Genomic DNA, 27,999 nt, shown 5'->3' with positions numbered 1-27,999 from the left:
TCTGCAGTGAAGTAGCTAAAAATAGATTACCGTAGTCTCGTGCAATTTTTTACCCCCACCCCCATGAAAATTTTCACAAGCAGTGCTGGTTCACCTCTCCGGGTATTGTATTTTGAAAACACACAATCAGCATATTAAATAATAGACACCTCCACCATGTAACCTCTTCTGCAGCGTAAGTAGATTCCAAAAGCACTTGTTTCGTTATAGCAAGATCAAGATCTACAGCTAAAGACATACAGCCGAGGTGAGTTAGACAAAAGCTTGCGCAGAGGCAAATATAGCAAAAGTGTCACTGGCCACATATTTTACGTACAATTGCATAAACATTTTAAAGACGGGACAAACTTTTACATGTTAGGTTGGCAGAGAAGGGGGGGGGGGGGAGGCCTCCTCCAGTCATGCCAAGTCGACATAAATTTTGTGATGAGAGTTTCTTTTAGATTAATAATGATGTTGATTTTACTACACATTTGATGTACTGAAACACGTGGTGAAGGCGCATTGTTTGATTTAAAGTACTGGAAAAGATTGAAAGTTTAAGGCCTTCTTGCATGATTGGAATACACAATTGCCTAGAGAAGTCCACCATACGGTGTGGTGATTCCCAGAGTCATGATGAAGTAATGAAAAGTAAAAGTAACGAAAAAACTTTGTCAAGCGACGAAAATAGTTGTATGCACAGAATAATAATGTGATGAATTTCCAAGCAAACAATAAAGCAAATGAGTTCAGGTAAAGGGTCGTTTGGGCTCATAAGTGGTGCTTCTCTGATGATCGACTTCTCTGAAGTCCACGTTCTCAACTCTTTTCTTGACGGGATAGCCTTAGAAATAACTGAATGACCAGTTCATAAATAAATCATTTGTTAGCCCAGTAAAAGAGCTGTTTCATGGCAAAGGATACTGCAACGTTATTGCATTTAAGAGATCGGGAAAGGCGTGGCCGACATCTTTTCGTCGTCGACGCCAAGCAAACTCGTCCAGATATGGTTGCATGGTGTGTACCTGAGGGCCTTTTAGTTGCATTTTGCATGAAGTCCACAAGTTGTCAACATCACTTTTAGACATGCCTTCCAGATGGGTGTATCCTTGCTCTGCAAAATATATAGCTTTACACTATCCAATCCATACGATGATTCAACAATACATAGGCCGACCATTAATACAGAAGTCTCTGCTTATGAAGTCCATCTCGGGATAGGAGGACTTAGGGCTGAACAAGCGGGGGACAATTCTCTGTCACTCCTATCCTATACATTCAGTAATTCAGAACAGAACCAAATTGGGTTTAATAAGCTGGTGGGCCTACTAACCGTGAGCTTAATAAGCGGGGAGTACTGTAGGGTTCAACCACAAGTATTTATAGAAGTGGAAACCGGGGCGTGTTGTAACAAGTTTTACAAATCAGCATGTATCTTGTTCTGTATCAATGGTATCGAAATGCTAAATGGTGCAATTGAAAGAGAAATCACTCGACTTCTTTTAGAAACACAGCTAAAGGTTTTCCAGGTTATTTCGTTTTTGCATAAATGTATATTTCATGCAGGTGGATGGGTTGTGACAACACGCCTCAACCCCGGGCATGTTGTCACAAATCATGGGGCGTGTTGTCACAAATTTTCTGCACGTGTTTTATGATTGAAATATGACAGAAATCAACGAAAAATTGTTTTAATACAGAATAAAAGAATATGGAAAATGCAAAAAAATACTAGTTAACAACATATTGGTAAAGAATTTATGTCCATTGTCGAAAACAATAGAAATGTCATCTTGAGAAGTGTGAAATGTCACTATCGAATATATGTGTCTATCAATGTCTAATATTGATCTTCATTTCTTAAAAAAGCGCTGTATTTTAACAAATATGCATATCGCCTAGTTTGTATCAGCATACACAATTTTTGATGTTCGTCAATAGCAAAAATGCATACCACGAGGCGTATTGTCACCAGCTGTGACAACACGCCCCGTGGCATAAAATTACGTGGTCTCAACAACCACATGTACTACTGTACATCTCTGCTTCATGTCTTATCTGCTTGGTATAATGAAAAGAGGAGGCTTACAGCTAACGAATGGCATCTTTCCTGGTCAGTAATAAACATAACTTAGTTTGCCAGACCATTTTTCAGTTTAGTTAGACAACTCGAAAACTAGTTCAGTTACGACAACTTCTCGAAGGAAAAATGAATGGAAAATAAAATAGGGGAAGACTATCAAGAATTTGGACTAATAATATTAAAGGCAAAGACAACAAAGTAACTTTAGCGCGTTTAACATAATGTATTACAGTTACACAATAATAATACAACATAATTAAGAAAAATCAACTCAAACGTTTTCGACACGTACGTGTGTCCTCATCAGGAACTACTTAAATCTGCAATATTCATAAAATTGTAAAATTATACGGTGGGAAACAGATCACGTGACGTGTAAACTACAGGCTTGTGACAAACAATTAGAACACACACAAAAGGAATGATGAGCCACAGGCGAATAACTGCCGGTTGAGAGATGGATTGTTACGTTTGATTCTTGAGGCTTCCATGATCTTAGTCTGAATTTCAGATCTGCCTCGAGAGATGATTTTAAATTGGTCGATCGAGACATTGTCAGTGCACGTTTCACAAGAGGCGATGTGCTCTTTAATTGCACTTTTGGTTGTTAAGTTTGGGTTTAAGTGCTCCCCGGCCCTCGTTAACAAATGTCTGGTAAACATACCAAACCAATGTATGTCTGGATTGCGTCACGCAAACAACTAAATTTATACAGAACAAAGAGCAAAGGGGGTAGGCGACTTCAGTGAAAAATATTGGAGCACTTTAAATTTTTATGTACAGGATGAATGTCACATGAAAATTATTATTTTTATAAGTTTAGCTAGGTTTTTTTGCAAAAGTTGTTGAATCTGTTCTTAAAAAGGATATACTAATAAAATAACTAAAATCTAATTCTTCAGGCGTGTTTTTTGGTTTATCAGCCATGAAGGTGTTTAAGACTTTATTGAAAAAAAATGAGAATATCCAATTATCCATTTAAATAAAACATGTTTTTCAATTTGTTGATTTCTTTCTGAAACAACTGATCATCAGAACACACCAAACGAGCACGAGATAACAGACACAAGATTAAACCAGATTTCCATTTGTTAGGGCACAGAGCGTTATAATTTAAAAGCAGCGTTTTATTCTCCAACGGCTATGCGTGTAGCCGTCAAATAAAACATTTTTGGAGTGCGAACAAAATTTGGACAAAGTTTGTTTTTGCAAATATACTTTTAAAAAAGAAACATCTTGCAATTTTCCTAAATAACCGGACAAATTTGCGACGCTTTTTGCTGCGGGGGTACGACTGTACCCTATCTCCTATGGCTTTTGCTACACGTCCTACAAAAGCGTCATTTTCTATTTAAGTACACTACGATATGAAAGGTTGTAACAACTTACCAGACAGGCCAAGACCTTGTAGCAAATGCTTTGAGTGAATCTCCGTACCGGGTTTAACGTTCTCTAAAATAACTGACAGCAAAGTCTCTCGGTCCACAATGTCAATGCGACGGAGGAAACATTCTCTGCAATAAGAAAGGTCTTATTCAGTGCTTCGTACTCATACTACGCGTCCCTTCAAATATGTAATTTTCTTAAATGCTGTTCTCGCACTGAAAGTGTCCGACCTCTTGCTATAAGCCGTTGCAATTCCAACAACTATGCAAGTGTATTTCGTAAATGCTTGATTGCTGATGCGGTTTGGAGTTTAAAACAGCCACATAGTTAAAAAAGCCGCAGCATTAGCATGGAAAAACAACAACTTACCCAATATGTTCTTTACCTATTTCATCCTTTCACGTTTGCTAAACAGTTTGTTTCTACAAAACGTAAACAACAAATCCAGTTAAAGCTTACTTTGTAACGCGGTCCACGCCACAAAAAACCCACTCTCCTGCAAGCTTCTTGTGGTTAGAATATTGGTAATTTACAGTGCCAATGGTGACGATATGTCCTGGGCCGCCGATTGGCCCTGATTGTACCAGGTCCATGGCGCATACCTGAAACAAAATGGTAACATTAAAGAAACACTCTATCAATAAACTGGTGTACAGCATAGGCTGTACCCAGGGACATGAAAAATCATTGCATATTGTGACAAGGATTGTTGTGAGTGGCAAAATATAGGTGACTCGTGTTTTCGCAAGAGTTAAAATAACCAAATCAAGAACAGAAAACCAAGCCGTCTATATTGAGCACTGCTTTGAATCTACAACTTCACAAGATAGTTTTTTTTTTCTTTCTGAGTTTAAAAAGCTACCAAATTTCAAAGATGCGCCCGCCGTTGCAATGGTTGAATTAGGCTACGTTGTGCGATTCATCACTGGGTTTGTTTTTGTGTTGCACAAGATATCCCAGACATAGAGAACACTTTATTGCACAGTTAGACTTTTGAAACTTGAATTATGTCATTGTGATCAAATTAGCGGGACAAAATTTGTCATGCCAATGACATCAGTATCACAGAAAAACAAAAGCATTGTTTGTGGTGTTTCTTAGGGTATTGTCGTCATAGGAAAGGCCAAGGGGGCAGTTGGTAAAGATTGTCTGCCTCGATAGTTCAGTTGGTTAGCGCGTGACTTCTGGAACGAAGAAGCATCAAGATCAAGCGCGCTGGTTCAACTCTCGGGGTGTGCGCTTGAGCAACGCACGTTAGGGACTGCTCTCCATTCAGTGGCATCTAATGGATGGAATAGTTCCCCAGCAACAAGACTTCAACAATCGGAAACTTCACTCTACCAATCTCGGTGACCGGGCCTGCGTCAGTTCTATAAGTATGCGAAACTGCCAGGATTAAGCTCTGCAAGAAGCTTTCCCAGTCCGAAAATAAAGATTCAATCAATCAATCATTGTCTAAGTCACAATCACACATTAGATCGGAGGTCATTTTTAATTCGAAAAGGTTGCTTTTATTTCTCCTAACTTATTATCAATGAACAAAATTAACCTGATTGCACATTTAGGACGCAAGCCCTACTCAACAATGCTGCCAGCCTCATTTGGTATCTATTATCTTCAGAATTGGTGAGGTTGGCAGGGCCGTTGACAGGATTTCTCGGGCCCGGTACCAATTTATTTTCGGGCCCCCTTCGGCCTTCATCGACTATAATATGTTATGAAAATAAAGGTTGTGTACAAACTTTTATTGATGTCGTTTAAGCATGGTCATTTAACAAATCTTGCGCAATCTTAAAATTTCTTGAACCGCAAAACTTACTATCTCTATCTAGCGGTTGCTTTTTTGAACTTTTATTTGCCACATGGCGCTAGAGTATTCTAGGCTCACCAGAAGAGAATTTACAGCAAAGGTAGTGCAGACAGTCAAAAAGTTTTCAATTTGATTTGGAAAAGGTGTTTGGGCCTCGATCAAACATTTGCTGATTGCTGCAATCTGAAAAGCGGCTTTGTGCAGTTTTTAGTGCAGTGCAATTTTCAGTGCAGAAACAGGGATAGCAATCTTCTTTCCTGTGCCATTTCAGTTTGAGTTTAAACAAATATTAACCTGTTTATTTTGAAATTCGTGTTTCGGGTAATATTCATGGTTAGGAAAATCACTATACTAGACTAAACTAAATTCTTATTTTACTGTTTGGTGGCTGAAGTGGCTATTTGACCACCAGAAAGCTGAAGTGCAGTGCTGTGTTAAGCCCTTTGTGGGCCCCCGGGGCCAAAATAATTTTGAGCCCCTTATTGGCAAGCAGACTTACGATAATATAATAGTGTGTATGTTAACTGCACTGATATGGAAAGGTGGTTCACTTCACTAGACTTTCTCACCAGTTGAGAAAACAATACAAATGTAAATAAGAGCAAACACAGGTCTATCAAGTCATAGCTACACCTTTGCTTGCAATGAAAGCCAAAAGTGTTAACAATTTCTAAACATACTGGCAACGGTCATGAAGCGTATGGGTCATTCAACCCAGATCTTATATCACACAGTTGAAGCTGGTATCAAAATTTGACATGCTTATCAGTCACATTGAGTTCATACAATTTTTTACATCGGACAAGAATTGACAAAATTATGAGAATTTTAAATTGGTTACCTACATTTGGAAGCAATTTTTTCCAAAAATTACAATTGGCATTTGAAATTTCACTAACCTATTATTTTTAAATGTATAGCCATAACATAGCAAAACAGTTTAGAAGTGCAAAAAAAAGTGAATTCACAAATGCTTTAACAAACAACATTTTAACACTTTCACCAAGTGGTAATTATGTTTTGCCTTATAGGATCGCCGAGGTGGAGGCTGACTTGGTGACCTCATAAGGTCTTTCGCTTCTTTCCTATCTCACTTTGATGTAATGTACCAGTGCATTTGATGTGATATTTTGTGAAAAAAATAAACCAGTGATTGATTGATTAAACCACTCACCTATACAATACTTTCAAAAAGCTAACAAGTACCCAATCAAAATGCCAACATGAAAACTCAAGTGTACTCAAATGTGCATAATCAGGAACTTAAGTACAATAAAAACAGTAGTTACCAATCTAGTGATATAATATACTTTCAATTCACAACAGAACAGTGTTAATTTATAACAGCACAGAATGGCGTACATGGTATAATAACTACTCACACAAGATACACTATTATTAGAAACCTGTTGTTAATCATGCTATATTTCACTAAAACATTTTTTTTATTAATTGCTTTATTTTTGGAACATTGTGGTTGCTGAATTTAAGAAGCACAATTATTATGAGCAGCAGTTGCTGTAATCTAACTGTTGAATTAACTTTTCTACATGTAATTATTTTTTCATATGCAAACACCATTGGTCATGCTAAAAACAGTTGTTATTGAAATGGTGCATAAGTGCTGACTTATGTAGATGAAGTTTAATAACTTGATGAAGTTATTAGATGAAGTTTAATAACTTCATCACATGTTGCAACTACTTCACAGGAATCACAGCATACATAAGAAAAGTACTATGATCTTTAACAAAACGGAGCAATATTTACAGTGTAACACTAGTTAATAGGTTTCTAGGTAAGGTCTAACAGCTTCATCACTCACTGACAACTTTGCAGTACTCAGAAAGCCTTCATAGGTTACTGGTGCTTAATGAAATGTTATAATGCTTACTGCACATTGCACAATACCGGCTAACTACTACCTAGTTAAACTTTTATAACTTCATAAACCCAGCAGTGTACAGAACACAGCAGAAATATAACTAATAGTAAACACAGGACAGGTCTATCAAGTTATAGCTTCATCTTTGCTTGGAATGAAAGAAATGAAACATAAAGCAGCATGGTTTCTGGTACATTCAAGGTTTAACATTTGGCTCAACATAACTTTTGAAAAAAAAAAACTATGCAAAGAGCTTGGAGAAAAACATTCCCTTGTTTGGAACATCTGCAAAACTTTTGCAGCACGTCTGCACCATTGGTAATCATAGTAAACGAATGTATTCCAATTGCAATAATGGCAAAGCAAAGTTTGCTAGGTTCTGACAAACCTCCATGGTCAGCCATTTCAAAGAATTCCTCTTTGAGAGTTTTGTTTATCTGAAATGTTCAAAGCAAGAATGTCGGTAGCTCAAACAAGACATCTTCTTTATGAAATGCTGAATGAAATCTTGTTACATAGCAAGGTTACACCATTCTAGAACTAGATTACCAGTTGTAAACCAGTAACATTCACTTTGAAGTAAAGCTTAAGAAAACAAAACACCCTGTAAAACCAAAACGTTAAGCTAAAAGTGCAACAGCCTTAATGTAGCTTCTGACACTTCAAAAAATACTTTTACCTTGCCAGTTATACCGGTAGATGTAGAAAAAATATTTTATTGTTAAATGGGATACCAATGGACCAACCAAACTTTAAGCTAGTCCGGTATTACAAAAAGTATTTCATGTGTCTTGTTTACTTATTGGCAGACTTCAAAATCAATCGTACGTGACTCTTAAAGTTTATGCTAACGAGAAGCTAACCTACGTATAAAACATGAACGCTTTCACCTTATGCTAAAGAAAGGTTTCAATCTATGCTTTTGCAAAATTTAGACAAGGCATTGCAATTAAGTTATGCAAATGTCATATAATTTGCCCATTTATGACAATCATTTTAAAATGAGCTGTCTACTTCGTGGTTTAACCTATAACAGTAGCACACAAAGTATGGTGACCCTACCACTACCAGTGTATAAAGCGGTTTCAGTTCAACAGTTGTCAATTCCAAAGGTTTACCACAAAATACGAAAAAATAAACAACCAAAATAATTAAAACACATTTATCTTAAACACACCTTTGTAGGAATTGGGCCTGTCTTGATTTCAAGTATTCAATTGCAACCAACCTGTTTTATTTCAAATACAGGTAATTTTACTAGGCTAATGTTGTCACATTTTAACTTTTCAAGATAATGTGGTTTTTAGAGATGTTTTGGTATAAGGGCCCAGCATCTCATTGGTACCGGGCCTAAATTATCTTGTCAATGAACAAGTAGGCTACACGCAGTAAACTTTAACAACTAAAAAACAGATTGTTACTGAAACGCAAAAGTCTATTACCTGTGGGCCCCCTGAAATTCTATCACAAAATAACGACCAAGATAATGTAGTGTTTTTAGAGATATTTTGATATAAGGGCCCAGGCCCAGCATCTCATTGGTACCGGACCTAAATTATCTTCTCAATGGAAGTACACACAGTAAACTTTAGCAGCTAAAAAACATGTTGTCACTGACACGCAAAAGTCTATTACTAGTAGGCCCCCTGAGATGGTGGGCCCAGTACCCAGAAGGGGGCCCGGTACTTTACCATCTGACGGCTGAAATAGCAGTTTTAACCTCTGATGGCAATTCCTTCAGATCTGATTATATTAAGATCTTGATTATGTTTGAAGTCGCGGGGAATTTTTAAAATCCGGGCCCCTTAAATATTCCGGGCCCGGGTCCAAAAGTACCACCTAGACCCCCCTGTCAACGCCCCTGGAGGTTGGTGCAGGGATTCATAGTATAGGGATCGCCAACTCGGCTGAAAATCCGACAATCGGAGTGTAAAAGTGTTGCCAGATAATTTTTATATTTTTAAACAAATTATTATTTTGGCATTTTCAAAGGGTAGTGGTCGCCCAAAGCTTGTCCGTTTAAAACTAACCTGAAGTTTAAAGTTGCACAAGATTGAGTTAATGTAGTTTGTAGTTGTGTAACTTTGCAATAAGAATGTTCTAAATTTATGTACCAAACTTAAATAAAACTTGCAGGTGTAAAAAAATTTATTAGAAACCAGCTAAGAGCAAAAAAAATTGAGAAAATTAAAAAACACCTCAGGAATAAAGAGCTTCATGTTTTAAGTGTTGAAGCCGGTAATTATTTTTCAAGCACGCTTAATATGTTTTATGTACAAGAGAAGGTAAATATGCCAAAAATATGATAGTTTGATAATTGAACAATAAAATTGCTTTAGATTAGTTTTAAAATATTTATTTACGGGCAAGTTTTGGGCAACTACTACTTTAAAAATGCCAAAATAATATTTTTTCTAAAAATATAAAAACTATCTGGCAACACTTTTACACTCCGGTTGTCGGATATTCAACCGAGTTGGCGATCCCTATACTATGAATCCCTGGGTTGGTGTAATGACATTGTAAAATTGTTAGATTTACAAGGTTCAGAGATATGACTTTAAAAACAAATGTAGAGCGGCAACTTATCAGAAAAGTTTATGAAATACCTATCATATGGTATTGTTATGATAACATACTCACTACTCAGGGGCCACTACCAATTTTCAGTTTTAATCGCCTACAAGCAATAGAAGGTTGAAAGCCACTGCCCTAAAGAAAAGTAGCTTAGCCTGTATGTTATTAATCTCGTTCATCAACTGAATTCGTCTAGAAACTTATTCATTCAAGAATCAAGATACAGTCTCTGATTGTATCTCTGCAAAAGCTTAACGAATTGGTTAGAAGTGTTTATGAAAATCTTCCATCTATTTATGTTAAGGATTGCAGTAGCCATCGCCGTGGCAGTAGCCTACGCTCGATTTAGTGTGGACCAGTAGCACTTGGAAATGGAACTGGTATACAAGTCCCCGCCCTGGTTAAAAAAGCGATGACATCACGGAGAGGTATCGACCAAAAAAATTAGTGAAAAAGTAGGGGTGAAATGGGCAAAAAGCAGTCAACTATGACGATAACAAGCATAGAAGTGTCCGCCTTTAGTAAATGAGTTGTGATTTGCTTGTTTTTGCTTCGATTTTAGCGATTAAGGCATCTGCAAAGCACAAGACCTAAATTCTGGGTTTTTTTTTCGCTGAGACTTTTCGGTCATTTGTCCGAAATGACTTGAAAAAATTCGGTCATTTTTTCTGATGAATATACTTCCTTTCATGTAGCTGATACAAAAAAAAAATTGCACGTCCTGACTAGCTACAACATTAAGTTTCGCTGAGAAACGTTGTCGTGTTTTATCTGAGAAAAGTTAGAACAGACAAACGTTTCTTCAACGTTCATCAGCGAAACTCAACCTGGCAACACCCGGCCGCAGACATCTTTTATTGCACACTAACACACGTTCAAAAATAACGCAAAACAAAAACACCGTACAACGGAAAGGAATAAAAACAAGAATGACCAAATAAAAAACACGTTACGCTCTAATGGTTTGCAATTACAAATTGAATTAACTCCTTAACAATTTCACCGCTCACGTTGTAGCATGCTGGCTTCGCGTTACTGTGCCAGTGCGCGTATGCCACGTCATAATTGAATGTTTTGTATGATGCAGCATTTAACTTCAAACACATAAGTTTACTGGTATCTGCAGTTGAACAACGCAAGCGATTTCTTGTTGGAGTTCGCTACCGAGAAAGCAAACTGAATCCACGTTGTACGGTTGCGTTCTCTGCATTAAAAGTCAGCAAAGCATTAGCAATAGCTGCCAAACGTGGCCAATCTATGCCACGCTTGGTAGCTATTGTTAAAACTTTCCTCCAATTGTCAACTGGTTCGCAATCAATAATGTTAACAATTCAAGCATAGACAGTGTGTATTGTGATTTATCGGGCGCTTTGACTGCTTTCTAATCCTTTGTGATTATAAGTGGCAAAGTACTTTATTCACAAGACCGCTTGCATAAAATTTTCTCAGAACTTCATGGCGGACAAATGCGGCCGACGGAAGTGCGAAACCTAGCGGACAAATGTCGGTTTTTGTAGGTTAATCGCGGCCATGTTCGCGATGGCCGCCTTCAGTGTCGAGGCCTGAGTTAGAAGCTGTTTTAGTTATTCGGGTTAAAAAATTACGAAATCGTTTTACTGAAAAATATCATCTCTTTTTTCAATTTTGACAGGGTTTGAGGCTTCCCTTGCTTCCATTGAGGATACGCCCCTGAGGCTACTCAATACTTACCGAAAACGAAAAAATCCCAGCTAAATTGAAATGATTTCCCACCTGCTCATTAAAAAGTTACAAACAGTTATATTTTTGTAGGGCTTTATGCGTCTACTCAATGGAGTACGACGTTGCAAAAACCATCACACAAAATCATAATCTATCGATGTGGAGTCAAACATTTCACAGAGGTTATCACCAGCTCCAAAGTTAACAACATTATGCAATATGCTGGGAAATTTCCCGACTAACAGATCTATTTTTTCCACGGCTCGAAGGAAAGATTTGAAAACACAGTGGCATTTCTAGAAAGTTGAAGTCTTTGAGTGTGTTATTTTCATGTTTGCGTTTATCACAAGCAATGAGACATTGGATCAACGTACAAAGGGATACTTCGTTGTTTATCGAGGTCTGGTCAATAACATTTCGAAAGGGTTGACCACCAGCTCAAATATTGATAATATAGGCTATGCAACATGCTGAGAAAATGTCCCGATTGACAGAACAGACCGATCAATCTCAACCAAGCGGTTTGACCTTTCCAAGGCAACCCAACATTGCATCACACTTGAAAGCACCACGTCAGTCACGTTTGGGAAATGTTACTTCTGTATTATATTTACAGTACGTTATCACATACAATAAGACATTGGATCAACGTTCAAACACTAAGTCTACGTCTTGTATTTCCGATTGACAAAAAATCGTAGAGTGGCGCAAGAAGCTTCTTTGCAATCACTGAAATCGATTTGCGTGCGTACATATTTTTTCTGACATTTTGACTATATATTTATTCGGACATTTTGACCGAATTGACTATATTTTTTTCGGACATTTTGCTAAAAAGTCGGTCAATGACCGATAAATGACCGAAAAAAAAAACAGCAAGACCTCAGCTATGCAAAGCAATGTAACACAGGCCCGAAAAGCACCACATATCTCCTTAGAAAAGACTTAAACTTGACCAAGTTTACCTATTTATCCGAAGAATACTTTTAAAGATACCAGCATTTAATCAAAAGCATATCTCTGTCGTTTCTGCTTCGATTTTAACAATTGAACCATTGCTGAAAAGCACAGGCTATCGTCTACCCAAATAAAGGTAAGCCGGACTCTAAAAGTTAAAAATATTTCCTAGGTAAAGAGTTAACTTGACCGAGTTTAATCATTTACCCGAAAAATACTTTTAAAGATACCAGCATTTAATAAACGCTAATTTAAAGAACATATCTAGAGCTGTCTATTTACAAGCAAAAGTTGAGGTTGATAGCTTTTTCACAAAGCGAGCAACCAGACTTCAAACACAAGCAAATAGCGCCCGATGACTCGTTGCATTTCTGAATCGAAGCAAGTATACAAGTCTCCGCCAGTCTGCGATCATTCGGAATGGCCTGTTTCGGTGAGTCCGATTCGGTGAGTCCAATTCGGTGAGTCCGATTCCCTATTCGGTGATTTTTTTAATTTTTTTTTTTTAATTATTGGGTACCGTAGCCTAATTATTATTGCCGTTGAAGGGTTAGGGGTTAGAGGTTAGGGGTCAGGAGTTAGGAACTCAGCGAATTGGACTCACCAAATAGTAGCAGACCCGCGATTATTATGTCTTTATTAAATTAGTTGTAAGTTGCTTGTTTCTGCTTCGATTTTAACAATTGAACCATTGCTGGAAAGCACAAGCTATCGTCTATCCAAATAAAGATAAGCCAGACTCTAAAAGTTAAAAATATTTCTTAGGTAAAGAATTTCCTTTTTGCTGTCACTATAAACGTTATGATACCGATATTCTTAAGTTTACCTCACGCAGAAAGGCAGCCCATTGCATCCCGGTTTTTTTGCAGGTTTTCGTGTACCGGCAAATCCCTCTAAGGAGGAGTTCATCCTCAGCCCAATGAAAGATCAGTTTGATGGCGGTGATGAGGTCGAGGTGGGATTTTTCAAAGAATGAACCTTTGCGTATAGACGCGGTGGTTCTGCACGTCTAAATCTAACGCAGCAGGCAATAGCTGATGTTGTATTTCTTACAACACTCAAACATTGCAATGAACGAAGATACAAAACTGATAATGACATGATTGCTTTAAAGGAAACATTGTTTACATTTGAACTGTAAAACTCAAATATTAAAATGCAATACAACCGAAAAATAAAATTCAATCTATTCTTCTTCCAGAAGTTTGCAATTCGACCGCTTGAACATTCTCGGAAAAAGGTCCATAGGCTGTTAGGCTACTTCGGAACAAAGGTAAAGTAGCTTTAGTAACGACATGTTTGTACCACTCTCACCTGCCTGTACGTAAACACTTAATATCAACAAACCCCCTCAAATAAACCACACTTAGGCAACTTAGAAATTAATAAATTTTTCTAACTTGTACATTGTACAATACCTTTTCTCGGCACCTCCACGCTTTTCCATCTGCAGTGCTTTTCAGCGTACCTTCAGTCATATTGCTGCCGCATGTACGACACGTGCGTCTTGTCGCAAGCAATCTATGTTGCCTCAGCCAGGAAATCGCATTGCCAGAGCTCGAAAACACTCCAGTTGCAACCAAGTCGTCATAATTTATAATTTAACAAACTAGTAAAAGCCATCAAATTCACAAGTGTGGTAAGTTTGAAGAAATTAGCACAAAATGTAGTGAACACCTTGCATAAAACCTGTAAACACGGAGCAAAATCATGAGCATTTTGTTAACATAGAATAGGAACCAATCTGGTTAATACAATGTGCCCCAAAACACTGGCCACAATTTCAACATGGGTAAGTCTGAAATAAATACAGTAGGCTATATATAGTATAGTGCATCAGTTGCCCCTTTATTTTTGAAAACTTGGAAATTCAACTCGGCGCTTGGTAGTTTTGTTCCCATTCACCAAAAAACATCATAGCCAAAATTTTATTGAATTTGAACTGCATTAAAGGGGTCAACAGTGAACTCACAGTATGTACAGCGAGGTAAGGAAAGAAAAGTGGTATAAATACACAGCTAGCTACTTATATCAAACTTCTATCTATATCTTCTATTTATCTTCTATCTAGCTAGCTTCGAGAAACCATTAAGCAAGCGTAACTCTGGCAGCAAACGAATCAAACAACGGTTATTTCAACTGCATATTACACTTATACAGCGACTAGTTTGTTGATTGTTAAAAGACAATAAAACATTGTGATGTACAGTGACATAGCCAGAAAAAAAATTTGGGGGGGGGCAAATATTTGATGAAATGATGAGAACGACAAAGGGTTTGATTAAGCCATCGCCACCTGATGTGCAGTGGCGTATTCTGGTGGTTTAACTTATTAAAGGTAGCTCTTACACACGAACGTGCAAAAACTGCGGCTAAAATTAGAGAACACCAAAAACTCAACAACTACACAAAAACCCAACAGAGTAAGCCATTCATAATAAATTTCTACAAATTTTATTAAGGGCTTAACTTCGGAATCCAAACCTTAAAAATTTGGGGGGGGGGCAATGGTCTCTTTTGCCATCCCCTGGCCACGCCTATGGTGATGTACAATGTTTGTTGATTTCGACACCTCGGCCGTTCTAGTGTTGAAAGTTTTGTTTAGGACGTCACTGAAAAGCAAAGCTATATCTATATCACAGCAAAGCTAAGCTATATCACATATTGATTAGCGGACACTAGGGTGTTGCAGGCGCCCCATGAAATTTAAATCTTGGTTTCACCATGCTTACCTTTTTTGTGGTACTGTGTTTAGATCAGTAGACCACAAATATGAAGTTTCAGAAATTTTCATCGAAGTTTACCTCCACCGCCGAGGCCATTTTGAGGCCCACTTTTTGATTTTTTTCATGTTTTTTGCCACTAGAGGGCAGTGTATAAGTTTTGCAATATTGGGGGTATATTTAAAAGATGCTCTATGATGTTCTGAATAATGTTAAAAAAAAATTGGAGAAATGGGATAAGTATATCTAAAAATATTCAAGTTTTGTCACTAATTTTTTGCACAATACTGCCCCTAGCGGTGAAAAGAAAAATTGAAATATCTTAAAAACCACTCGTCATATTGTTATGGAACTTGCATGCATCCCCCCATTTTCATGGGTAAGGAATTTGATTTTAGCAATATTTTTGCAAAATATTACCACTAGAGGGCGGTAATTCTAATTTTGAACTATTTTTCTGTAAAAAGGCGATATTGTTGCATTTCTTGAGCTGTGCTATGTGAAGAATACAATTTCATGGCTTATGCACAACAAATTTATTCAATTGTAAAGAAACTGCATCATGCAGGGCAGGCACTATATCAAATCCAAACAGGCAATGTGAGTCTTAGTTAACACAATTTCCGCAAAGGCAGTTGTGCATCTTCATTGTGTTGATAAACAGCGCTTTCTAAGATTTAGTATCTTTCTTCGATCCTCCTCCACCACTTGAATATAGTTTTGCGGATTTTTTCTTGCTTTGCTAGATGAAGAAAGTCGGATACCAGTTTTACCCCTCCCTCTGCTAAATCATTACAGACTCTGAGTGCACTTATGATATCATTAGCAGAAGCTTAGCCATCATCTATTTCCCACCTATTCGGGTGTTTGACAAGAAAAGTTGTTGAAATGTGCAAAACTACAAAAAACATTTTGCTGCTGGCATTTGCATAGGAGCACAATGACAATGAGTTATCATTAACAATGTCTGGCCGCTCTGGCTTACTGTATCCATTACCGAACCTGTTTGTAACCTGGCCATGGAAACTCGCATTTAAATGCAACAGAGTTCCAGCCAAAGGTTCCTTTTCATTCATAATGACTTGTTTGTCCCATAGAACTAAGGGGATCAGCTCCCTAGTTACATACCATGTGTGCCTACCTAAAGCTTTTAAAGTAGCACACTGATAATTTTGTCTACTGCATCATAGCTTTTGATGTCACTTACCAGTTGCTAATTTTCTCGGGGTGCTGATGCAGCAATTGGACAGTTGAACCACCAATCATTAAATACAAAAGTCAAGAAATCACTCTAATTTTTGTATTTGTGACTTGGAAATGATCCCTTGAGGTAGAAAGTCTTGCAGCATTACCATCTTGTAGCAATATAGCTGCTTTCCCATCCATCTTGCTCGATGGACTGCACCACATTTTCCAATATGTTTTCTGCATGCTAGGCAGAGAAGTGGTTTGTCTAGCTTTATTTGAAGAGAAATGCATGCAGCAGAGAGATGGAATGAAAAAAAAGAAAAATTTAAAACAACAACTCCCAAAACTTTTTCCATCCTTAGCCATCTCTCTGCTGCATGCATTTTTCTTCAAATAAAGCTAGACAAACCACTTCTCTGCCTAGCATGCAGAAAACATACTGGAGAAGTTATACTTTCTCATGTGTGGGAAGCCCTGAAAGTCGAAACGTCAAGATCTCCATCGAAACGTCAAGATCTCAAAAGATTCCAGAAGGATTCGATGCAACCCCACACGCTGCAGCTGTATTGCATACCAAAGTTCCTCAAGAGTTGGGAAAATTTGTAACAACTCAAAGCAGAAAAGTGGAAGCACTTATAAATTTTGAGAGAGATATGCAAAATTATCAGAGGGGTGATTACAAAGAACTTTCAGACCTGATGGCGGTGTACATTGGAATCAACAGTGGACAGTACAACTTCATGAAATGCGGTGCAGTCCATCAAGCAAGGTGGATGGGAAAGCAGCTATATTGCTACAAGATGGTAATGCTGCAAGACTTTCTACCACAAGGGATCATTTCCAAGTCACAAATACAAAAATTAGAGTGATTTCTTGACTTTTGTATTTAACGAATGGTGGTTCAACTGTCCAATTGCTGCATCAGCACCCCGAGAAAATTAGCAACTGGTAAGTGACATCAAAAGCTATGATGCAGTAGACAAAATTATCAGTGTGCTGCTTTAAAAGCTTTAGATAGGCACACATGGTATGTAACTAGGGAGCTGATCCCCTTAGTTCTATGGGACAAACAAGTCATTATGGATGAAAAGGAAGCTTTGGCTGGAACTCTGCTGCATTTAAATGCAAGTTTCCATGGCCAGGTTACAAACAGGTTCGGTAATGGATACAGTAAGCCAGAGCTGCAAGACATTGTTAATGATAACTCATTGTCATTGTGCTCCTATGCAAATGCCAGCAGCAAAATGTTTTTTGTACTTTTGCACATTTCAACAACTTTTCTTGCCAAACACCCGAAAGAGTGGGAAATAGATGATGGCTAAGCTTCTGCTAATGGTATCATAAGTCAGGCCTCGAAATTTGTACTTTTTTCCGGCGGTCAAGCATGTCCTACCAGACTGGCCCTTTCAGCGGACATTTAATATCTCAACCGGACATATTTATTGCATGTAGATTTTGCACAAATCACACTACAGTAGTCGTGTTTGTAGAAGAAGATTTTCTACAACAGAATAACTCTGCAATGGTTGATGGCTCAATCAACCGACCCTGAAGTATACTGGAGCAGATTGCTTGCAAATAAATCAGTGCGTTAATGACAGTCGTGTAATGACGCAATAAACACAATTGAAATCAGCGTAAATAAGGTCGCCACATTCGCCTAAGCACGTGCGGAACCCGGCTGAGACTTGCTTCTCTGTGACGTTTCTTTTTAACAAACGATCAATGTAACGCAATAATCCGCATTGTTAAAATTAGAATACAATATATCCTGCCGAAAAGTTCAGACAACTTTATTTCAAGGCAACATTGCAAGGCATTGAAATGATGTAAAAATGGCTACTTTTGACATCAGCTCGTTAACCAGGCCACTTTAATATGATCTTTAAAGCAATTGCCTGTACTATTATTTAAGGATGTGCCGATTAATCGGAATCGGCAGGTATCGGCAATTTTTGGAGAATCGGCATCGGAAAAAATTGCCGATTCTTTCCGATTCTTTATTAAAGTTTCCTAATCAAAAGTAGCGCGAGCGCGTGGAAATACCGATCAAAGAACGGCTTCTTTGAACAACCGCATTAGCGTCAACTAGCATTCGGACTTCGGTAGTCTAAAACTCTAAATTATGACGATTGTCCGCCATTTTGTAAACTCTTGTTTAGTAGGCACGAGATCAAAATACTTTCTTTCTTTGAAATGACGAAAAACGTTCAAAGAGAAAGTCAGACCAGATAAAATATAAAAGTTGAATGATTACACAACGGTTAGGAGTTAAAGGAGAAATGGATTATTACGTAATAGTTATTAGCTTGCAGTATGCGAGGTGCTAAAAGCAAGTTAAGAGAAAAAGCGAGGGGGTATAAACTGCAAAGAAAATGAGAACAACTGTCTGAAAGATTCAAAACGCTTTTAGAAAAAAAACAAAGGGCGTCAATGGAAAACAACGTGTGAAGTTGCAAGTTATATCTTTTCAGACGCTGAATTGCAGTGAATTAATCTTGTCACTTAGTAAACACGTGAAAAAAGATTACCTCGTTTGCGCAATAATCACTTGATTGTTTGTTCAACTCATGAAACGGACTATGTTACAGCCAAATGCTGTCCCAGCTCTAGTCGGCATTCGGCAAAATTAGGGAGTTTTCTTTGATCTGTAGAATATACCTTAATGCAGACATTTTTAGCGCAGCAAGAAGAGAAATGATTTGGTGGAAACCAAGCAATACTATGTTTCCTGAGCTGAGCAAAATTGCAAATAAATTGCTTTCGTCACCACCATCGTCGATCGAAAGCGAACGAATTTTTAGCACAGATGGCAATATTTTTACGCCTCAACGGAACAGACTTACTCCAGCAACTGGAGAAAAGTTGATGATATTGCATTTTAATTTACGTGCCTTTAATTTTGAATATTAAAAAACGGAAATATTCTTTGTAATTATTGTTTAATCGTTGTAAAATTCGTAGTCACTGAAAGTTGCTTAATGTTAATTTACTAAGCAGAGAGAAGTAACTTCCAAGTATTGGCCTATTACGTTTAATGCGATCAACAAACAATCGTGTGATTGCGCAAACGTAATCAAACCAGCTACCCGGTAATCTTCACGTGTTTGCTAAGCAACAAGATTGGCTGCAACTCTGCGTTCGAAAACAATACTAATTTCTTCACAAGATGTTTTTCTTTTTTCGCCTATTGATGCACTTTGAATGCAAGGCTGGTGTGTTACTTTTTTAAAGGTTTTGGTATACTCAATACCGCTGCGTTCATTTTCTTTTACACTAGTCTTTTTATCTTCTTGTTTCAGGCACCTTCTTGAATTCTGCGAGAAAAATACTGCAAACCGCACAAGATAATATTTTGCACACTGCATTAAGCTACGTTTATTTTGCACTCTGTGAGCAATGGCGATTTTTCTCTTTTCACTGATTTCCGCAACAAATAAAACGCGTGTCTATCACCACTTTGTAGCGCGCAAGAAGCGAAGAACTACCGTAAAAAATCACGCTGTCTAGAGCAGGCGACAAAGTGAACGCTTTTAGACATTTCCAAGGCAGCAACTTGTAACAAAATTGCAACCACTTGTAGAGCGCCAACTAAAAGCAGCTTTAATCATTTAACCAAAGAATCGGAATCGGTATCGGAATCGGCAAATATTTAAGAATCGGCATCGGCAAAAATTCTGTAATCGGCACATCCTTACTATTATTGCTTCAGCTCCGTATTTGTTCGCGTTAAACAAACAATTGTTACAATTCAAATTTAAAATATATTTTTGCTGCATTAGCTCTATTTTTGACAAGAATTTCGCGGCGGTCATTTATGACCGACCAATGAGCCGGCTTCGGCAGACATTCGAGGTCATTCCGGAGGTCATGTCCGCCATGACCGCCGGATATTTCGAGGCCTGCATAAGTGCACTCAGAGTCTGTAATGATTCAGCAGAGAGAGGGGTAAAACTGGTATCCGACTTTCTTCATCTAGCAAAGCAAGAAAAAAATCCGCAAAACTATATTCAAGTGGTGGAGGAGGATCGAAGAAAGATACTAAATCTTAGAAAACGTTGTTTATCAACACAATGAAGATGCACAACTGCCTTTGCGGAAATTGTGTTAACTAAGACTCACATTGCCTGTTTGGATTTGATATAGTGCCTACCCTGCATGATGCAGTTTCTTTACAATTGAATAAATTTTGTTGTGCATAAGCCATGAAATTGTATTCTTCACATAGCACAGCTCAAGAAATGCAACAGTATCGCCTTTTTACAGAAAAATAGTTCAAAATTAGAATTACCGCCCTCTAGTGGTAATATTTTGCAAAAATATTGCTAAAATCAAATTCCTTACCCATGAAAATGGGAGAGTGCATGCAAGTTTCAGAACAATATGACGAGTGGTTTTTAAGATATTTCAATTTTTCTTTTCACCACTAGGGGCAGTATTGTGCAAAAAATTAGTGACAAAACTTGAATATTTTGGATATACTTATCCCATTTCTCCAATGTTTTTTTAACATTATTCAGAACATCATAGAGCATCTTTTAAATATACCCCCAATATTGCAAAACTTATACACTGCCCTCTAGTGGCAAAAAAACATGAAAAAAATCAAAAAGTGGGCCTCAAAATGGCCTTGGCGGTGGAGGTAAACGTCGATGAAAATTTCTGAAACTTCATATTTGTGGTCTACTGATCTAAACACAGTACCACAAAAAAGGTAAGCAAAATCCGAGAGGGTTGGGGCGCCTGCAACACCCTAGCGGACACTATGTTCCACTGAACTTCAAAGTCAAAACATATTTATTTTTCAGATGCCAAACCACCTATGACGAACAAATTTGTTGATTCATCATTGGATAAACTGTTAACCATTTCCTTCCCGAATTATTATTTTGGGCGGAAAAATTTTTCTAAAGCTCTCATGTAGTAATGACTTCAAAAAAAAATGAAATTTTTTTTTTGTTTGTTTATTCTATTTAGTGTTGCCGAACGGCAACACTGGGAAGGAAAGGGTAAAACATTAAAAAATCTACCAAAATCGTAACATTGATGGTATTGATAGATGAGAGCTTGTGCTTTCCAACAATGTTTCAATTGTTAAAATCGAAGTAGAAACAAGCAACTTACAACTAATTTAATAAAGACATGATCGCAGAATGGCAGAGACTTGTATACGCTTGCTCCGATTCAGAAATGCAACGAGTCATCGGGCGCTAATTGCTTGTGTTTGAAGTCTGGTTGCTCGCTTTGTGAAAAAGCTATCAAATATCAACCTCAACTTTTGCTTGTAAATAGACAGAGATATGTTCTTTAAATTAGCGTTCATTAAATGCTGGTCAGAACCAAAAAATGATTTATATTTGCCTTCTACAACGTCAAACTCTGGTAAGAAGATGCTATGTTTTAATGGAGTGAAACTATGGAATCAAGTACCAAAAGAAATAAAAGAAAAGTCTTACAATGTTTTTAAATTTAAATATAAATGTTTATAAAGAATTTGTACAATGATCACTCCTGAAACGTATCATCCGCTTATTTCTCTACACAATGTTTTTTTTATGTTGCCCTGTGTTATTCCATTGTTAATGTATTGTTAATTTTTACAAATTAAAGTGCTGGTATTGTGCTATATATTATATACCGTATGTGTTACTGTTCTTAATTTTGGGTCTTTTGTTTGAATGTTTGGGTGGCAGCTGACTTTGGTGACCTTTTGGTCTTTCGCTGCCATCCTTGTTGTGCGAATTATTTGTGTTTATTGTCATTTTGCTTTTTGTGTCTTTCTTTTTCGCCAACAAAACAAAAAATAAACTGAACTGGTATCTTTAAAACTATTTTTCGGGTAAATGGTTAAACTCGGTCAAGTTTAACTCTTTTTCTAGGAAATATTTTTAACTTTTAGAGTCTGGCTTACCTTTATTTGGAAAGACGAGTCGATAGCTTGTACTTTCCAACAATGGTTCAATTGTTAAAATCGAAGCAGAAACAAGCAACTTACAACTAATTTAATAAAGACATATAATGATCGCAGACTGGCGGAGACTTGTATACTTTCTTCGATTCAGAAATGCAACGAGTTATCGGGCGCTATTTGCTTGTGTTTGAAGTCTGATTACTCGCTTTGTGAAAAAGCTATCAACCTCAACTTTTGCTTGTAAATAGACAGAGATATGTTCTTTAAATTAGCGTTTATTAAATGTTGGTATTTTTGAAACTATTATTCGGGTAAATGATTAAACTCGGTCAAGTTCAACTCTTTACCTAGGAAATATTTTTAACTTTTAAGAGTCTGGCTTACCTTTATTTGGATAGACGATAGCTTGTGCTTTCCAGCAATGGTTCAATTGTTAAAATCGTAGCAGAAACGACAGAGATATGCTCTTGATTAAATGCTGGTATCTTTAAAAGTATTCTTCGGATAAATAGTTAAACTTGGTCAAGTTTAAGTCTTTTCTAAGGAGATATGTGGTGCTTTTCGGGCCTGTGTTACATTGCTTTGCATAGGTGAGATCTTGTGAAGAAGTTCTTTGCTTTGCAGGAATGCTTTAATTGTTAAAATCGAAGCAGAAACAAGAAAATTACAACTCATTTATAATACTAAAGGCGGATACTTCCATGCTTGTTATCGTCATGGTTGATTGCTTTTTGCCAATTTCACCCTACTTTTGCACTAATTTTTTTGGTCGATACCTCTCCGTGATGTCATCACTTTTTTAACCAGGGTGGGGACTTGTATACCAGCTCCGTAGCGCTTTGTGTCTCTGTTAGTTTTTTGTGAATTGGAATACTGTTTCTTTTGTGAAAAGACTTTCATTGAGCTACTTACTGTACCGGTACTACTGAAAAAGTGCTGATGCTATCTATAAAAAAGGGAAGCAATTTATCCAAACATACAAGGACATCAAACGGAGCTGCTACGTCAATGCATATACATTATGCAACCATTAAATTTCACCAGATGCATTGACACAAAAGATGCAAGATGACTACATACCTTTCGAATACGCTGTAACCACACTACAGTTGTTACGTTTGAAAGTCTGCATTCCAGTTTTAGAAGCTTTAGCGGATATGCCCATGCCCAACAATATAGCAAGTGCATAGCCTGCTGCAGGTTGACATTAGACTTTTCAAAAAATGAACCGATTTTGATCGATGAAGTATTTCGGCAGCTCTATCAAATATTAAAAGAAATTGTTTAGTAAATTCAACACTTGTGTTACAAAATCACTCGCACACATTGGGTAGAGTGAAGAAAAGCATCTGCTTTAAAAGAAATAACAAAAAATTACAGATATGCAGTAAGAAGAAAAAAACGTTCTCACTGCATGTATCTACACTATATTGGAAGTTTTTACGTAATTTAACGTGGAAAGTAACTGCTCACACATCTTTGGCCAACCTTTAAAATAATGTGTGTTTCATTTTTTCTTGCCTTCAACCACACTGCAGTATGGTGTATAACTTTGTAAAATTTATTTTGTATGTTATTCGCTCTGAGGATGCGCAATTCCTGTGATACAAAGCACAACCCTTAGAGATGAGGATATCATACAGCAATACATACAGTATCATATATAAGGTTTGGACTTTGTAAAATACTAACCTGAAAGTACCAATATAATCATATTCATACCATGTCTGGGCACCTCCATGTTTTTCCATTACCAACGCTGCTTTTGGTCTGCATAGACATTTTGGTAAAACATTTTGAACAAGTGCGAGAAGTTGAAAAAAGTTTTGTTTTCTGCATCCATTGTATTGCTTCTGCATTATGGTTCAAGCTACAAAGCAGACACACCTCATCCCAGTTTTTATTTGTGAGCTCCGAAAAACTCATTGTCAACAAAAGTTTTGCTTAGCTGGAAGACACATCAAATCAAACTAGCTTCTTTCCAACGATAGGTAGGCTATAGGCTAAGTTGGTATTAGATAAACAAAATCACTTAAAGGGTACGGTATTACAAATAAACGTGATTGAGAATGTATAGGTCTATTAATAAGAGTATTGGTGTCAGCATAAAATATCTTTAAATTATCAGCAAGCAAACAACACAGCTATGTCAATCTCTATAACAGGCCAGGACACCACACGCTCCCAGCCAAAAACTGAAGGCGGATGGTATAAATACAGATTTACACAAAGACTATATACATATTTTTAGAGTCAAGATATTTTCTGCTAAGTATGTGACTATAGCAACTATTTGGGGTGATGCAGGTTGTTTATGACATCATAATCATATCACAGAATATTATAATTTTTTTGTTAAATTTATGCATTAATATATATATACCGGTACCTTATAAATGAATGTGCATTGCTTGTTGGCAGTACAGAGAAACAGAGAACAATACCACAAAAACTTGAAACTAACTGTAATAACTCAGCTTATTGCATTCCACATAGAATAGGAACAACCAAATTTTTCAGTACACAAACCAGTACTGTATTATATAATTATTGCAACAAACGTTGCACCTCAAACACCCAATATACATAAAATTGCTTAATGCTTGTTAACCCATACATTGATATGCAGTTTCTGCCTTTTTAGGAATAAACTTGTACATTTGACAAACAATTCTGTAACTCAAGGGAATCGCTTAAATACAGTAGATTGTGACTGTATAATATTGTTTATACATGTTGTGTGTGATCGATTGACCATGCAAGCAACGATCTATGATATGCATTCAATTGGGTCTACACATATTAAGGGGGTTGCAGTGTTACCAAATACAAGGATACCATTAGAAGTTATGTGTTTTTAGAATCGCAAGTTTGCAGAATGAACAGTTTGTTAACACTGTATAAAGTGTATATATATCGTGAATGTGATTAACTGCAACTTTAACAGTTTCTGAGATGGTTCTTTGCATGACAATGGAAGTCATTGCTTTGCATAACTTATTGAGCAAAATATTGGACAAAGTAAAGTCATATCAAATTCATAAAAATCATCTTTTATAGTACATGATACCGAAAAAGTATGCTAAGTTACTTTTGGCAAACATTTAGTTTTATAACCAAAAATAAGCTATAGCAAAAAGCACAATACTGACATGCTGCATCGTTTGGTACATTTAATCCTCCCCAATTTAAGTACTGGGTACATATAAGAGCCAAGTTTTTCATAGTAAAATAAAATGTTGTCACTCAAATTCCCTCTTTCCTTGTAACATATTCAGCTAAGTGCACACTGCACAATGGCTTGCAATTCATCAAATGATAAATTCTATACTTGGTAATCCTATCAAATGATAAACTCTAATACTTGGTAATTCCACTTCTGAGAAACCATTCTGTATGAGCAATTGATAACACCATTGAGCATAGAATGCAAACATGTCCTGCTGGTGCACATACAGAAGAAATTTCAATTCCCTGATGCAAAGCAAGCTTGGCCTTGCTTATTGACAGTTTTTTGGAGATGCTGAACATTTATAAAAATGTTCCCTCACAACCTAGGACGAAATACGTTGCACCCAAAACCTCTAGTTCTCTGAAAAAACTGCAGTGCCTAGTTTAAATTTGTTGTTATTAAGTTAAGCATATTTAGCTCCCTGAATAACAAAGCACCCGTAAAAATCAAAAGCCAGAACACAGCCCGCTAGCAAAAAAGGCATTGAAGGCTTATCAACGTACCCTCACTTCCAAGTAAGTCTGGTAAAATGCCGTACGTTTTTCTGCTGAAGTGTGGTCAAACTATGTTTCTGATTTCAACTTTGTTTTAGCTTAGCCTTGTTTCTAACAAATATTTTTTAGTCTGTGCCAAACCATCATTTTCTGCCCCGCAGCGCAAACTGTTTTTTGAACAGGACAAACTCGAAACAAGACAATTTATGTAACATGCACGAATTTTACAGTAATATAATAAATCGACGACCAACGTATAGGCTAACTGTAACTTATAGATTTATAGAATGTATCTTGTATAATAGTATAATGATAACAACTTTTTAGGAAATTGATTAGGCTACATTTCGCGGCTGATTCAGTTAATGATTTCGTGTCTACTTCCACTTTTTAGGAAAGTAACAAACCCGAAAACAGCAACATCCAGATCCAATCCGGCATTCATTGATTTATCGAAATCACCAACAAAACCACTGAAGAAGTTACCACCGCCTGATTCAAACAACGTGGATGATGCTGACCAGGATTTATCGATGCAAAGCATGAATACCCTGCCGCCTTCATATCTGGCTCTTGATTGTTTAAATAACATTAGACATAATTTTTTTGCTATTATTGTGGTCTCCCTGTGTACCGACTGTAGGCTACTAATTTCATTACCGTACTATACTCTACCAGTTACAATTACAGTGTAACCAGACGCAGTATAATATGATGAAGATGATATTTAACAGTGTATTTATGTAAACGTAAATTTGCAAGTTATAGCCTAATGGCGGGTCTGGCAATGTACCGTAAATAAATTCTTTCCTGTATTATGCCTTGTAGCCTAATTATGTGTTTGAAGAGCACGTCATTAAACCTATTGTACCTGTTTCATTATAGTAACCCTTTGCTACTGCACTGCCATTGGCGTAGCCAGAATTTTCGATTGGGGGGGGCAAAGTTTGAAGTACAGATGCCAAGCAAAATTTGTCCCTCCCGAACATTTTGACTATTTTTGACCAAAAATAGTCCTTTTTTAGTAGCCTAGTCATTCTTGAACCAACAATGTCGAAATTTTTCCTTAAAATTGGCATGATGTTAAATAATATTGGTTTTACTTCGTAATCAGCTAAATTATTGTTAAAGTGAATTCAATTAGCCGTAATTTGTTGAAAAATTTGTCCAAAATATACAAAAGTTGCAATACATCGCTCATAAAGTTGTTGGATTGGGGGGCCGGGCCCCTAGCTATGCCCTTACACACTACTCAATATTTAAAAAAAACTGTAAGTTACCTACTGTGCACGCCACTCTTAATATTTTTATGTAGCCCCATGTCTTGCACACTAGCCTATAATCGAATCATGCAAGAGCGCTGCAGCACATTTAAATTACCGAACCAAAATGAAATTAGGCCTACGTGCGAAATAATGTTTTCCACTGCAAAGTGCAACCCCTAACGGTCGTCGGTCGCGTAGTTAAAAAAAAAAACATGAAAAATTTCATTGTTTTCAAGAAACAAAATTTAGTTTTGGATAGAAAGTTTTACACATTTCAGTTAAAAATTGTTTTGTGCCATGATACGTAGATTAAAAATAAATGATGGAATGATGAAGGAAGACCTTCTTCCATCCCATCATCCAAATCTTCCATTCCATCCTTGGATCTTCCATCCCAAAATGTGCCTTCCATTCCATCTTCCATCCCATGCCTTGCTCCTATGGCATGTTAAATCAAGTCACAGCTTATGTTGTACTGTAATGCTGTGGGATCATAGATAGCCTACTGTGGCCAAGCTTAGCGCAGTTATTAAGCTATTATGCTATTTCCAAAAGAAGCTCAGCGAGGCAGGACAGCATGCAATTGTAAAGTTAAGGTTTCAGTAAGCATTTTCCTTACGTTTTTGTGAATAATTTTCAAACGCGCAATTTCCAGCGTTTGATATCGACAACCGCGCAATATCCAGCGTTTGATGTTGACAGCCGCGCAAATGCAGCAGCTGAAACTCTTCTCCCCCGCGAAATGTTCAAACTTTCCAATCTGGTAATATTAGCGAATGATTATTAACACATGGATACATTGGCA

General features: G+C 37.1%; 1 protein-coding gene across 2 annotated transcripts; it reads right to left on the bottom strand.

The window, feature by feature from the left end:
* Positions 1-92: 92 nt before the first annotated feature.
* LOC145774764 (uncharacterized) lies at positions 93-25,681 on the bottom strand. 2 transcript variants are annotated; one of them, XM_082586070.1, is made up of 5 exons: positions 23,926-25,681; positions 23,284-23,463; positions 3,911-4,053; positions 3,455-3,579; positions 93-1,096 (listed from the first exon to the last, which is right to left on the bottom strand). In XM_082586070.1, exons 1-5 carry the CDS (start codon positions 24,127-24,129, stop codon positions 891-893), a joined length of 858 nt encoding a protein of 285 aa, XP_082442196.1. In that variant the 5' UTR covers positions 24,130-25,681; the 3' UTR covers positions 93-890. The 2 variants fall into 2 exon arrangements, with proteins under 2 accessions (XP_082442196.1, XP_082442197.1); XM_082586071.1 differs by having other exon boundaries at positions 23,896-25,676.
* Positions 25,682-27,999: the final 2,318 nt, after the last annotated feature.

This window comes from Aplidium turbinatum, chromosome 7 (assembly GCF_918807975.1).
Source record: "Aplidium turbinatum chromosome 7, kaAplTurb1.1, whole genome shotgun sequence".
Taxonomy (NCBI): Eukaryota; Metazoa; Chordata; class Ascidiacea; order Aplousobranchia; family Polyclinidae; genus Aplidium; species Aplidium turbinatum.
This window is presented reverse-complemented; position numbering and strand designations above follow the sequence as displayed.

Coding starts and splice junctions, on each gene's coding strand:
- LOC145774764 (XM_082586070.1), bottom strand. CDS start 24,129: ATGAGTTTTTCGGAGCTCACAAATAAAAACTGGGATGAGGTGTGTCTG. Junction 4,054..23,283: donor GGTTACAGCGTATTCGAAAG/GTATGTAGTCAT, acceptor ATTTTGTTTCAG/GTATGCGCCATGGACCTGGT. Junction 3,580..3,910: donor GGCGTGGACCGCGTTACAAA/GTAAGCTTTAAC, acceptor TTCTTATTGCAG/AGAATGTTTCCTCCGTCGCA.